Genomic DNA, 13510 nt, shown 5'->3' on the forward strand with positions numbered 1-13510 from the left:
TTGGTTAAAGATGTACAGTTCTAAATTATATTTGTGGATCACTCTTCATAATGGATATTCTCAGAGGGACCAGCTGTAGGGCAGAATGAGATAGTGTCACAGATAAGCTGAATTTGTGATTATCTTCAAAGTCTTTATATTTCAGTGCCATAATTCCTTCAAATAGCTCAAGGTAATTTACAAAGCTTTTCCTCAGCTCCTTCCATTGCTGCCTTGAGGTTATTTTAATTTATTTTATTGTAAATTTAACATTTTAACCTGCTTTGTAAACTTGTTAAAAGGTGGGATATATATCAAATACACAAATAAACAATAAATCCAAGACAGTGTAGTATGAACCTACATTTTCCTAGCCCTTGTTTAATAATAATAACAGCTATATCATCAGGTTTCTTAACTCTGTTACTCCAATTACATATTTTTTCAGGTGTTTATATTTAGCTCTGCTCTCTGGACAGTTTATTATGCAAATGAAACAACAAAATAAGTAAAATCACAAAAATCATAAATTATGCAATTAAATCAATTTTAATTTTAAAATCCAATTTAAAAATAAGTTAAAATTAAAATCAATTTTAATATCCATTGCACAAATATTTAAGAATTAAAATACTAAAGAGTCTTTACTCATAACTATAAAAAGAAAGGTAACAGTATATACCCAGTGTTGAATGTCTGCTGGAATTTGTAATCTGATTTTTAAATGCTGACAGGGAGGATAATAAAATTTAACTATATTCAGGTCAAGCATAAGTGTATTAGGATTTGGATTTAGAATTAGAATTGTGACCTGAATCTAATTGGTAGTCTCAGTTATTGTAGTCCTATTGGACCAATTGTTGAATTGTGAGTCATCACCTGTAGGTATCCCATTGATTCAATGGGTGTACTGTAGTTGTAACAGTCAGTAGAATTCAGGCCATATTTTTCTGTAGCAAATGAAGATTTAGGAATGCAGAGATTCAAAATAAAGCCAAAGGCCCAGTACAGATGGGTCCGAAAGGGCGGGCTGAAGGCTGCCTTTCGTTGCCACACTGCAGCAACCAAATTGTGTGGCGCTGCTGTGCAGCAAAAAAGGAGCGCTAAAAAGTGGCTCCTTTTTGCGCCGCCACAAGCAGCCTGTGGCAGCGCAGACACATCACTGTTGCACTGCTCCATTTGGACGCAGCACAGCAACGACATCATCACTGTGCCCGCCATCTATATGGCACTGCGCAGCAATAATGCCCTAGTCAGCACTCCGCCCCGAGGCAACCTTGGCACGTGATGAGGGTGTCATTCAGGGCCTGTCTGTACCGGGCCATAGTTTCTGTATGACACATTGTTCTTTTTCTTATAACTGAGGGTCTTTTTTACATCAGCAATATTACAGTACCTTTTGGGTCAGTGCCAGTAGCATTCTTTTCAGTATGCATAAATTACCATATATTAGTATAGAAACTGAGATAGTTGGTAAATAATAATTCACCTAAAAATAGAAATTGCATATGTTCAGTCTTAAACTTGCATCCAAATTTTGTGGATAAGATCTTTACTCTTATCAATAAAATCCTTCCTTATCAAAAAGGACTTAACATCTGCAACTAAGTTGAGAGAAAAACTCTTTAATAATAGGGGAAATAGCAATGTAGACTCATTTAATAATCTTGCTGTCATCTTGGGTATTCAGGCAATAGTTCTTAGAAATTACCTCCTGCTGAGTGTAAGGATTGTGGAGGCTCATGACAGTGGGATATTTTTTAAAATAAGAAAATAGTTTATTAAGCAGAAACTGATAATTATTACTGCACTCCTTACTAAAGATTTTGATGGTGTTATGCTAAGTTTAACCCTGCATAAAAACAATTATGTTGATCTGCTTGGGGTTTAAGCAATTTAGGCCCATTACAGATGGGCCTAAAAGTGTGTGCTCCGCGCGTGCTAGGGTTAGAAAGGAGTGTCCTTTCCAGATGCTCCCAACCCTAGCACGCATGGAGCACGCACAAAATGGCGGCGGCTGTTCCATACAGCCAACGCCATTACGACGTCACGACCGCGCCGCCTCCAAACGCACTTTACCCAGCGTAAGAAGGAGCTCTGAAACGGAGCTCCTTCTGGAGTTTGCGTCGCTGGCGTAGCTTTCAGACAGCTGCGCCAGCGGCGCAGAGGAAAAAGGGGCCAAGCAGCCCCTTTCTCCTCCTCTTTGCTGCCGCGGGGTGTCCTTGGGGCTTGAAGCCCAAAGGACACCCCTTTCCAGGCCACGGGGAAGCGGCCTTTTGCCGCTTCCCCGCGGCCTGGAAAGCAGCGGATCGGGGCCTCAAAGGCTGCCGGTCTGGCAGCTGAGTACCCGATACAGCGGGGAAAGGGGTGGGTGCAGGCCGCCCCAAACGGGCGGTCTGTAACCCACCTTAGATTGCTATCCTCAATACTGAAGTTATATTCCTGGTTAGATGCTGTTACATTTACACTTCTAGCTATATAATAATAGATAATCAGAATCACATTAAGCATGCAATATGTCTTCTTGTAGCCTGAAAGAATAGTCTGGAAAATTATTTCTTCAAAGACTATATAAATTACAGTAGAGGGACTTTCCCCTGAAACGCCAACATCTTAGTCCATGTTTTGTCAATACTCAGTGGCCTGTTCCTTCTAGACACTTAAGACACTTGTTGGGTGGTTCACCATGTGAGGTTTGCTTCAAATGGCTGCTGATATATGATGAGTCATTCATATACAGCAGTTCTTCATTTTGTTCACATCATCTCTTCATTCTACCACAGACTTTGATTTTACCTCTCAAAGGGATACAGAAGGTATGAATTTGATTGAATGTACCTATACACCTTGATGCACTTAGGTATAGGTGGATTGCATGCCCTTGTTCGCCTAGATACATTATGTCTGTAGTTTTATAGGACTGGTTATAATACAATGGCATTAAGGAAAGAAACTAGAAAACTCTAGACTCCAGAGTCTCTCTACAGGATTCATACTTCTGAAAAGGAGAATAAATTACTCAATTTGATAAAATGTTGGAAATGCAATCCCCCCCCCAACTTGTTCCTTGAAGGTAATAACATTTATTGGGAGTATGGGTGTGTATGTTTGACAGAAAATAATATTCAGAAAACAACAGCACATGGTTGAATTTTTCTTATACAGTAGTAGATTGCACATGAAGATTTCATTTTGCTCAGTTTGTTAGGATGTGTTTTTTAGAATCTTGTTTGAACTTTGAATCCACTGTCCTTTTTCCTAGGTGGTAGTGAACAAGGAAGTGGCTTTTCTGCCAATCCAACACCAGCAGGTCCTACTGTGTCGGCCCCAAGTCAATCAAGTGCATCTTCAGACAAGTATGCAGCTCTAGCAGAATTAGACAGTGTGTTCAGCTCCACAGCAACTTCTAGTAATGCATATACTTCCACCAGTAATGTTAGCAGGTACTCCATCTTGAATGAAGTTAATGTAAACCAGTTGTGTTTACAAACAGCAAAATAAAGTGATACACTTTTGAAGAAGTACAGAACTTTCAAAAGATCACAGTTTAAAAGTTGATTCAGTTATGATGTGGTTGGAAAACTGGTCTTCCAAAATATGACTGGACTTCAGCTCACATAGTCTCTGGCAAAAATGGCCAGTGTTTAGGGATGATGTGAGTTGTACTCCAGCAGTGTATGGAAAACCACCTTTCCTCATGCATCAGTGGGACATATAGGGTGCATGTGAAGACAGTATGGTTTACCAGAACAGTAGGATAAAAACTTTCCACAAATTTTGTCAACAAGAGGTTGGTAGAATAAAATGTATCAAATGGAAGGTTTCAGTCTAATAAATGTTTATATTATTTCATTGATAAATTATTTGTATTAATATTTTACATTGACTCTTATACCACAGCTAGCTTAAATCTGTTACTCATGAGATATTTGCAAAGCTAGGTACAATTTAGTTTAGAAAAAATTGAATATAATGTAAATATCTGGAAGCATAGGTTGCTGTACCATATCTAAACTTATGTGGGCAAACTTTTGCTTACTGATGGTTTCTGATTTAGGTATATTTTAAGAATGTGCTTTTAAGAATATTGGAGTTAAATTAAACCAGTTAAGAATCCTTCTGTATTTTCCAGTAAAATAATTTGAAGATTTATAATTGTCAAATAACTGGTTCTGATGTTGAATAATGTTAATTATTTTCAGTAATGCTTTTGGAACAGTACCAGTAGGTGCTAATACACAGACACAACCAGCACCCTCAAGTGTTCCTGCTCCATTTGGAGGTACTGTAAAACATTTCAAAATCATGTTAGCTGGTATTTGCAAGATCTAGTGGCTGGGGAAAGCATTGCCTGTGTCAGCTGCATGCACACCCCAGAGTTGTTCTGGGGGCTGCAATTGTTTTCCCCCAAATTGAGAATTATATTTAAAAGCCTCCTGGACCATCAAGCATGTGGGAGTAATTTGTCATGTTTCTACCTGTCATGCCTCCAGAGCATCTTTGATGCTCTTGAGACATATATTTAGGTGAGATTATATTAGGCTTTCTGTATATCAGTTCGGGAGGGAAAATAGAGATCTACAGCTTTAAGAAAGACAAGGATTGTGGGAAATTCCAGGGTCTTATACTGTCCCTCTAGCTAGTTTCAGTTGTGTAGTAAGATTTCAGCCAAGTCAGATCTGGAGAGAGTATTTTTCTTTGACAAAGATAAGTCCACAGAAGAAGAAAGATAAAACCACCAAGAAGAAAGAGCAAGGTATTTAAGAAGGACTATTGAGAAAAAGGAGATCAGTTTCATGTTTTTGTGTTATAACCAGTAAAGCTTTGAAAACTTAAGAAATTTGTGGACAAGTCTTTTGTTCAGGCTGTGTTCCTAGGAGCCAGAGACCTTACTACACCCAAAGTCCATAGCATCGCTCTTGGGACAAAACACTACCCCTACCTCAGTGTACAGTGGGTCCTTGTTATCTGCTGGGGTTTGATTCCAGGATTCCCCATGGATAACAAAATCGGTGGGTGCTTAAGTCCCATTAAATATAATGGCAAAGCAAAATGTTGTCCCATATATAAAATAGAAAATCAAGGTTTGCTATTTGGAAATTTTACTTTTTTTTGAATATTTTCAAACTGTGAATGCTTGAATCCATGGATAAAAAATCAGCAGATAAGGAGGGATGATTGCACTTTCTAGATTTAAAAAGGTCTCTCATGGGCCTTAAACAGCTCAGGGATATAGAAACATGGCACAAATTCTGTCCAGATCCTAGATGATGCAGAGAGGTGCTTAGTGTAATAATAAATATTTGGAGTGGTTATAAGGAGATGCAATGGTAGACCATGCTATTGTCTCGGGTCTGGTGAAGGATGTGTGCAGTCCCCAGTCCGTGGATAAAGAGGTTTCTCTTTTTAACCGGTAGCCATAGTTATACCTTACTCCTGAACACAAATTGTACTCTTTTATATTCCAAGCAGATCTCCTCTTTATTCTAGCAAGTAAGCTTAATGAAATGAGATACATGTGAACTTCTGCCTGCATGTAGAGTCCCTTTGCTCCTCCCTTTAAGGTGTAGGCAAACAAGCCAAATCATGATTCATTTGAAATTTGGTAACCATATTTTTCTAATTCTTATGGAATGGGAAACTGGCTGTTAGAAAACTTTCCATTTTAATTGTGGGTTGCACAAAGTGTCTGCATGCACAGGCAAAACATATTTTCAACTGGGTTGTCATATAGTGCTCTTTTGATTGACCTTTTGAAGATGTATAGTGTTTTAATAATGTTAATGTTTCATTTTTCAGCAGCCCCATCCACAAATCCATTTGTAGCTGCCCCTGTAGCAGCAGTAGCACCTTCAACAAACCCATTCCAAACAAATAACAGAGGAGCACCAGGTGAGTGGTAAAACTATACAATGCAGTTATGTTTAGTAGCTATACTTGATTTAATCTTCTGTTTTTATTGATTGGTAATTTCTGAATTGACCAACGTGCTAAATGTGCTCTTATAAAATCACATTTTTGTGATTTTGTTGTGATTATTTTATTGTGATTATTAGTTGTTCCAGCTGAATCAGGCAATTAAAAACAACTAGTATGCTCACATTCATATACAAATCCTCTGCTTACTACTTTGGTAAATCTATTCAATAACATATCTGTGCTTTAGATGCTCACAGAATACTTCTGTTGTGTATGATATCATATTTGAATATCCTTTAATGCATCCAATATATATAATAAAATTAATGTATTTTATTATCATGCTTCTTTAGCCCTTATACTTAATAAAAACTTACAGTGTCTGTATTAAAACAAATGAATATGACTTTTGTTAAAATAATTTAATCTGTCAATTTCTGTTCAGATCAGCAAAATAACTCCCAAACAGTGTTATGAGGTTTTAAAAAAAGTATTTAAATATTGAATATTTTATCAAGCAAAAATATTTCTTTAAGAAAATGTGTTCAAATCATTTGACACTGTCTGGTCTCTTTGTGACTTCTCAAAAGGCCTCTCAGGAGCAATGCATACTCACATGTTTCCTCAGGCTCACTTTGGTAGGTGGCCACATTTTATGTAAAGTTTCATGTGGCTAAAATGTTGCTTGTGAAAGCTTATTGACACTTAGTGGTTCCTTTGCATGTACAACTTTTTCAATCCTTCTTCCATATTTTGAAATGGAGTGGGCATGGAAGGTGGTTCACTTCAAATATGTGTTGACATTACTGGGTGTAAATTTAAAACTTACACCTTAGTCCTAAACACATGTATTGAAAATATATGCCATTAGTTCCATTGGACTTGCTATAAAGTAAGTATGCTTAAGATTGTGAGTTAAAATGTTATGTTGTACCTCCATGGTCATGTTAGTAGATGCTTAAAAATGGGGTTTGAAGCTTGCACTCATAGTAGCTCAAGTGAAACTAATGATACCAAACCATTGTGTACTTTTACAATGTGTTTGGATTTGCTATTTTTGCAAGCTTCAGTGTTCAACTATCCTCCCTGCTAATAGAAGCTTGTGTAAGTTCTGTTGGTGCACTGTCTGTATCTTGTCTATTTCTATATTCATATGTGCTTCTTTATTCCACAATTTCCTTTACATGTTCTTATGCCATGTCTTTCCTGGCTAGCCATAATTATTGTTTGAGAAATGTGGAGACATAGAATTAAAGTAGTGCCAGTTCTATAAAACATAGCGTGGATATATTCTATAAACAAACAAAATAATTAGCTAAGTAAAATTATTCTCTGGACAATCTAGTCAAAAGATTATTAATGTATCTAGTAACATCATGTGACATTTAAGATGTTTTAATTATTGGACTGCTTCCTACCCAGTGATGCTGTGGAACAATATTTCTTTACCAGCCCAGCCAGAATCCATGAGAGGCAGGGTGGGGAATTTAGCAATTTTTCTTGAACAGCACCCTTCTTAAAAAAATTAGATGACTGAACTGTGAGTCACTTGTCAAATTAAAATTCCATTGGATAGCCAGCTCTTGGGTGCAGCTGTGAATTGGACAAAATTTCTTGGAAGTTTGTTCCTGGAGCGGTCAGTAATAGTTACTGGCATGCAAACACTTTCTCATTTTTTCTCTCTTGTCTGTTTCTGAAAGTACTCTTGAACTATTACATCAGATGCTTCCATGGCACTATTGAAATTAGCTGTGTTTCCCACTTCTTAGTTCACTGTATTATTGTCTGCTGAAAAACACTGGAAATTAGTTAGCTGTTGTTTCTGACATCTATACACTGTTTTTTGTTTTTGTTTTTGTTGTTTTGGCGGGGGCTTAAAGTGGAAAATATCTAGGAAGAGATACTGACAAATGTTACATTTAGCAAAAGGAGCAGACTAAACACATTTTGGCTAAGTTCCTATAATAACCAGAAATTTAAGGCTTAAAGGCTAGCCATGTGGCTGCTTCTTCATAATGGATTCTGTGGAAATGCTGCTTGTATGACTTCACAGTAGCAGTAGAACACATTTCAAAGTAATTGAACATTATATTTCCCTTACCAGCAGCAACATTTGGCACAGGATCCATGAGTATGCCTGCAGGATTTGGAACAACTGCCTCATACAGTCTTCCTACTAGCTTTAGTGGTAACTTCCAGCAACCTGCGTTCCCAGCCCAGGCAGCTTTTCCTCAGGCTGCATTCACTCAACAGCCTAATGGTAAATACTTGTATGCTACATTTTGTTTCATGGTAGTACAATACTGTGTTGCACATTTTGGCTGCTTGTCATTTAATCTTGAGATAGTTTGCCTATCCTGTCCCATGTTTTCATTCATTAATCAGTTAAATGTTATATTGTAGCTTCAGGATTTAACTGATAAAGGGGAATGCACCCTGTCCAGCTATTTGCATATTTTATATTCCCGCATTCCCTCCCTTGGAACACAGAAATGCTGTTGCACAGGAGACTGTTGATATGAGTAATAATAGGGTTGCCATAATTGTCCACTAAAACCTGGGACAAAATGTAGAACAAATTCTAGACCAAACTGTAGGACAACTGCAGGACAAAACTCAGCCCAAAATGTAGGACATTTAAGGTCCTCCATTTTTCTTAAATGTCCTACATTTTGGGCTGAGTTTTGTCCTGCAGTTGTCCTACAATTTGGTCTAGATTTTGTTCCACATTTTGTCCAGGGTTTTAGGGGACAATTATGGCAACCCTAGTACAGTATAGGGCTTAGAAAAACCTGGTAATCCTAGGTAAATTTTGACTTGACAAATACCAGGAATTTATTTGAATTAATTTATAGCATTAATCACCAATAAATGTCATGATATCAAGTTATGCGGAAACTACTTATTTTATCATCTAGTTATACATCTAGTTAAGTGAAAACAATCTACAAATGTATGGCTGAAACAGACGGCCATAAAGGGGTGGCTTCATGCCTCCCCTCTGAGCATTAGATTGGGGCTGTGGCAACTGCACACCACAGCCCTAATCTGGCTATTTGCCAGCTCAAAAAGAGGCGGCAAAATACCACTCCTTTTGGAGCCAGCAAAAGGATGCCCTTTCCCCTGCTGCTGGGGCTTTGCAGTGCTCAGGTGGTGTGAAGTATCTAAATACCATACCACTGGAGTGCCGTGAAGCCAGCCCACATGTGGGCAGGCGGGTGGCTTCTGGACGGCATCGGGGCATGTGTCATGCACATGACACGGTCCCACACCGCCCGCAAAGCGGAATTTAGTACTGGTCTGTACATGCCCTAAATAATGAAATAAAGACTTAGTTTCTGCATACATTTTTATCGTATGGTTTACTAATTTCTTAAACTTTACTAAGATCAAATATTTACATTTCTTAGACTTTACTAGGTATGATTTATATTAATAGTCCTTTGAGTATACAGGACATTTCTGAGTTTTGTTTTTATTTATACATGGATCCTTCATATTGGCAGGCTGGCAAATTTATGGATTTGACTGCTCATGGATTGCCACATATTATTCTGTGGCAGTATATGCACACAGGTGTGCTGACACATGGGTATGCGCATTGCCACCACTGAACAATATAGGGCATGACTGTCCACAAACCTTCACAGATGGGAAGGGACCACTGTATTATTTTGTTGGGACAAGAAAAAAAACTAAACTGGAAGGTGAATCAAAAAAGTGATGTTTGCTGGGCATAATAATAATAATAATAATAATAATAATAATAATAATAATAATAATTTGTTTTATTTATATACCGCTATTCCAAAAATCATAGCGGTGAACAGCAAGTAAGCTAATTTGCCCCCAACAGTCTGGGTACTCATTTTAGTGACCTCGGAAGGATGCAAGCCTGAGTCGAGCTTGGGCCCTTTTGCTGGTCTTGAACTCGCAACTTTGTGGTTTTGAGTGAATGGCTGCAGTACAGGCATTTAACCACTGCGCCACCAGTGTTATGTGATCTGATTCCATTGTTTTGATTGGGATAAAAACTTTAATTGATGGAGAAATTAATTTTTGGGAACAAATCCTAATACAATACTTTACTGTCTGTTTAAAGTTATAAATTTAAATAATTTGCTACACAGGTGCAGGCTTTGCTGCATTTGGACAGACAAAACCAGTAGCAACCCCTTTTGGGCAAGTTACAGCTGTTGGAGTATCTAGTAATCCTTTCATGGTAAGTGATCCCATATGGCCTGGTAGTCTTTAAATTTAGAGAGTTCTTTGTTGCTTTATTAAAGAACTGACTTAGATCCCTAAGATTACTCAGCAAGAAATAGAGAAATGATTAATGACTGTGCTCTTGGAAGCAGCACTCTGCATATTGGAGGTCATGTCAGGTCCCAAAAGGGATACTAAAAAGTTTACCTTTTCCTCCCTTTGCAGTTTCACTGCCATTTGTTCCCCTGATTTATGGAACTTTTGCTTGGTATTGTATGTTCTGTCTTCTGTAGGCCAAATCCAGAATGGTAGTGTTTCTCCTGGCAGATCTCCTTTCATCAACAGAACAGGGAAGCAACTGATTCCCACCCATTCCAGTTCCCTCCCCTGCAGTTGCAGCCTAGAAAACAGCTTCAGGGGGTAGGAACCCAGGGATGGTTTTTGATGGGTTGGTTCAGTTCACAGACATAACTGTGTTAGTCTGGAGTACCAATGTGCAGAGAGATCTTGTAACAGCTTTGAGACTAACTGAGCAAAAGACATTGTAGTAGTTCATTGCATGCATCTGAGGAAGAAAGCCAAGTCTACAAAAGCTTGTGCTACAAAGTATTTTGCTCTTATGGATGGTTGTTCTTTACTTTTGTCTACATTGAACAGGAGGTTGCTAGAAATGATATTTTAATGATTATCCCTCAGTTATCAACAGGGTATTAAAACTGTCTTTAATTTAAAATGAACATTAGACTATTTGATCCAGATATCATATTGAGTACTTTTTGAAGCATAGCAGAAAGAAAAACATATGATGTAAAAGGTGCTTTCTGTTTTGCAAATTGATATTTCTCACATAGTGGTATCACCTCAGCTTCTACTGATTTCTGTCTGTTGAGATATTATGCTCTGTATAATGGCTTTATGTGATTGTTTTGGTAAAAAAATTTTTCTTCTTCCACTAGGCAGGTGCACCAGCAGGGCAATTTCCATCAGGAAGTTCATCAACCAATCCTTTCTTATAGCCTTATAGACACTTTACCCAAAAGAACTCTTATGTGATCACATAACATCTCTGCGCCTCTTGCACTGTTGTCTTGTTTCACTGACCTTAGCTTTAAACACAAGTTTTTCAAGAAAAAAAAAAAAGCCTGCATTGTGTATTAAAACCGAGGAACACCAGGTAATGTGCAAAACAGGGGGCTGTGATAACATCTTTTAATCTGTGCATTGGCAGGAGAATGTTAAAGGTATCATGTATATTAAAATTGGCTAATATTAAGTTATTGCAGATACCACATTCATTATGCTGCCGTACTGTACATATTTTTTCTTAGAAATTAGTTCTTTGTGCATATCAGTATTTGTAACTTTTAGCACATTGTTATGTGAAAAATGTTAATGAGGGAAATAGATCAGCCACTTTAAGGTGCTGTCATATCTCTTGGAATGAATGGCCTACATTATTTTAACCATTGCTGTTGGGAGTTATGAGTTCAAAATTGAAGGTTTTATTCATTTCTTGAAGTGTTTTTTTTCCCTTTCCTAAAGAGCTCTTCTATTTATACATGCCTAAATTCTCTATAATGTAGAGGGATACCTGTCTGCATAATAAAGCTGATCATGTTTTGCTACAGTTTGCAGGTGGAAAAAAATAATAAACATTAGAAAAAAGTTTTCTGTCTTGGTTAACATTTGCACTAATGAATTTTGTTAAACTTTCAGGTTCAATCCCAAGATAGATACAGTATCATCTTGGTTGTTTCAGCTATGTTAATTGCCATCTATTATATACTAAAATCACTCTTATCAATTAGTCAATAAAATATCAATTGTTTGAACACTGAATCAAGCTTGGTTCCAAACACACAGTACATAATGTATTTCTTTTTATTTCTTAGTGTAAATATCATTCAAGACTCTGCAGTTTGCTGCAGTTGTACATCCTGGTTAATTTAAACAGTGTTGAAATGCAGCATTACTGAAGTTTGCCAGCCAACAAATACTTCAGCACCACTTTGGGACTAGTTTTCCTAAATATTTTTCCCTATTCCATAGATAATGTGCTATTTATCTGCAGCAGGATTTTTCTGTACTGAGTTCTGTCTAAGACAAATCTCAGTAATAGTTTTCCTCACCCACCTTAGGGTGAATGTTTCAACATGCCTTTGTTGTTGTTTTTTGTCCGTAGCTCTAATACTTCGTACATTATTACACAGTTATCAGTAGAAATGCAAATTCTGAACTTAACAGCATTTTCAGTGGCAAATATAAATCCATGAATAGGCTGATCACTTCTTCTGTAAAATGCAGTGAACTAGGAATGGGATCCAAATATACCTTACAGTAAGCTTGGTTCTGGAATGAAGTGAAAAAAGTCTGAATGTATCTTCTAGCATATATCTAAATGTGTTGCCAATAGAGTTTAAACACTTTCTGTCTATAAAGAACTCCTCACATGTAAAAGCCAGCTTCTTTTAAATTGAATTTTTTTCTTCCACTCAAAAAAAGTGCTTAAGCTAGCTACCAAATTCATTAAATACCATAAACAAAATGATCACAAAAAACCTATAAAACAGTAAAAGAAATAATAAAGCCCCATCAAAAACATCAGAGCAGTTTGAAGAGGATCTTTGCAACATTCTTAAAACATGAAAGAGTAAGAACTGAACTGTGGAGAGTGCATTCAATAATCTGGGAGAAACAGCTCTCCCAAGTGTTCAAGTGAGCCTCTCCTGAAGAACTTGTGACCAAGACAAAAAGCGCCAGCCCGTGGGCAGAGTCACGGCGTAGCATCCGCATGCTTGATGCCATGATGCTGCCCCCATGGAGCCATTTTGGTGCGCACCTGTTTATACGGTGCATGCCATGATGTCACCACTGTGGCGCATTGCCCAAACGGCACAGTGCAGAAGGGGCATCATCATGACGCCTATGACGCCCCTTCCAGGGAGCAGAAGGAACCCGCTTTTCACGTCTTCTTTTTGCTCCCTGCGGAAGCTGCGGCATGTAGTTGCCGCAGCTCCAATCCTGGGCAAAAAGGGGTGGTGTTCTGCTGCCCGTTTGTACAGCCCCAAAATTCATAGCAAGGTGAGCTAAGTTCATAACAAGGTGGCCTCAAACTCTTAAAGAGCTTAAGGTCCAGAGAGAAGTTGGTACCTAACTGCAGATATTTTAGTATCAGACTAATATGATAATATGATATGATCCTGCACCATTTAGTAACTCAAATGCCATATTTTGCACCACCTGAAACTCTTAACCACTCTTCAGAGGTAACCTCATATACTCAAGACACTGTGTAATTAAGGCACGGATTATGTTGCCAGGTCAGATCAGCTCTGGGAAGAGCAGAACATTCTTCATCACTACTGCCACTTGCAGAATTAAGTAACAGATTACAGTCTTGACACTT

General features: G+C 37.8%; 1 protein-coding gene across 18 annotated transcripts in view; it reads left to right on the plus strand.

Moving 5' to 3' along the window:
* Nucleotides 1-11771, plus strand: part of AGFG1 (ArfGAP with FG repeats 1) — a 51156-nt gene extending 39385 nt beyond the window's left edge. For 6 of the 18 annotated variants that reach the window (XM_042458240.1, XM_042458251.1, XM_042458248.1 and 3 more), the window contains 7 exons: nucleotides 3242-3422; nucleotides 4182-4261; nucleotides 5779-5871; nucleotides 6489-6536; nucleotides 8003-8158; nucleotides 10029-10120; nucleotides 11061-11771. In XM_042458240.1, the coding sequence (XP_042314174.1) occupies nucleotides 3242-3422; nucleotides 4182-4261; nucleotides 5779-5871; nucleotides 6489-6536; nucleotides 8003-8158; nucleotides 10029-10120; nucleotides 11061-11120 (710 nt within the window). In that variant the 3' untranslated portion in view covers nucleotides 11121-11771. The remainder of the gene's footprint in view (nucleotides 1-3241; nucleotides 3423-4181; nucleotides 4262-5778; nucleotides 5872-6488; nucleotides 6537-8002; nucleotides 8159-10028; nucleotides 10121-11060) is intronic. The other 12 variants (XM_042458249.1, XM_042458256.1, XM_042458258.1 and 9 more) reach the window with 8 other exon arrangements.
* Nucleotides 11772-13510: the final 1739 nt, after the last annotated feature.

Source organism: Sceloporus undulatus, chromosome 3, assembly GCF_019175285.1.
Source record: "Sceloporus undulatus isolate JIND9_A2432 ecotype Alabama chromosome 3, SceUnd_v1.1, whole genome shotgun sequence".
In the NCBI taxonomy this organism is placed as follows: domain Eukaryota; kingdom Metazoa; phylum Chordata; class Lepidosauria; order Squamata; family Phrynosomatidae; genus Sceloporus; species Sceloporus undulatus.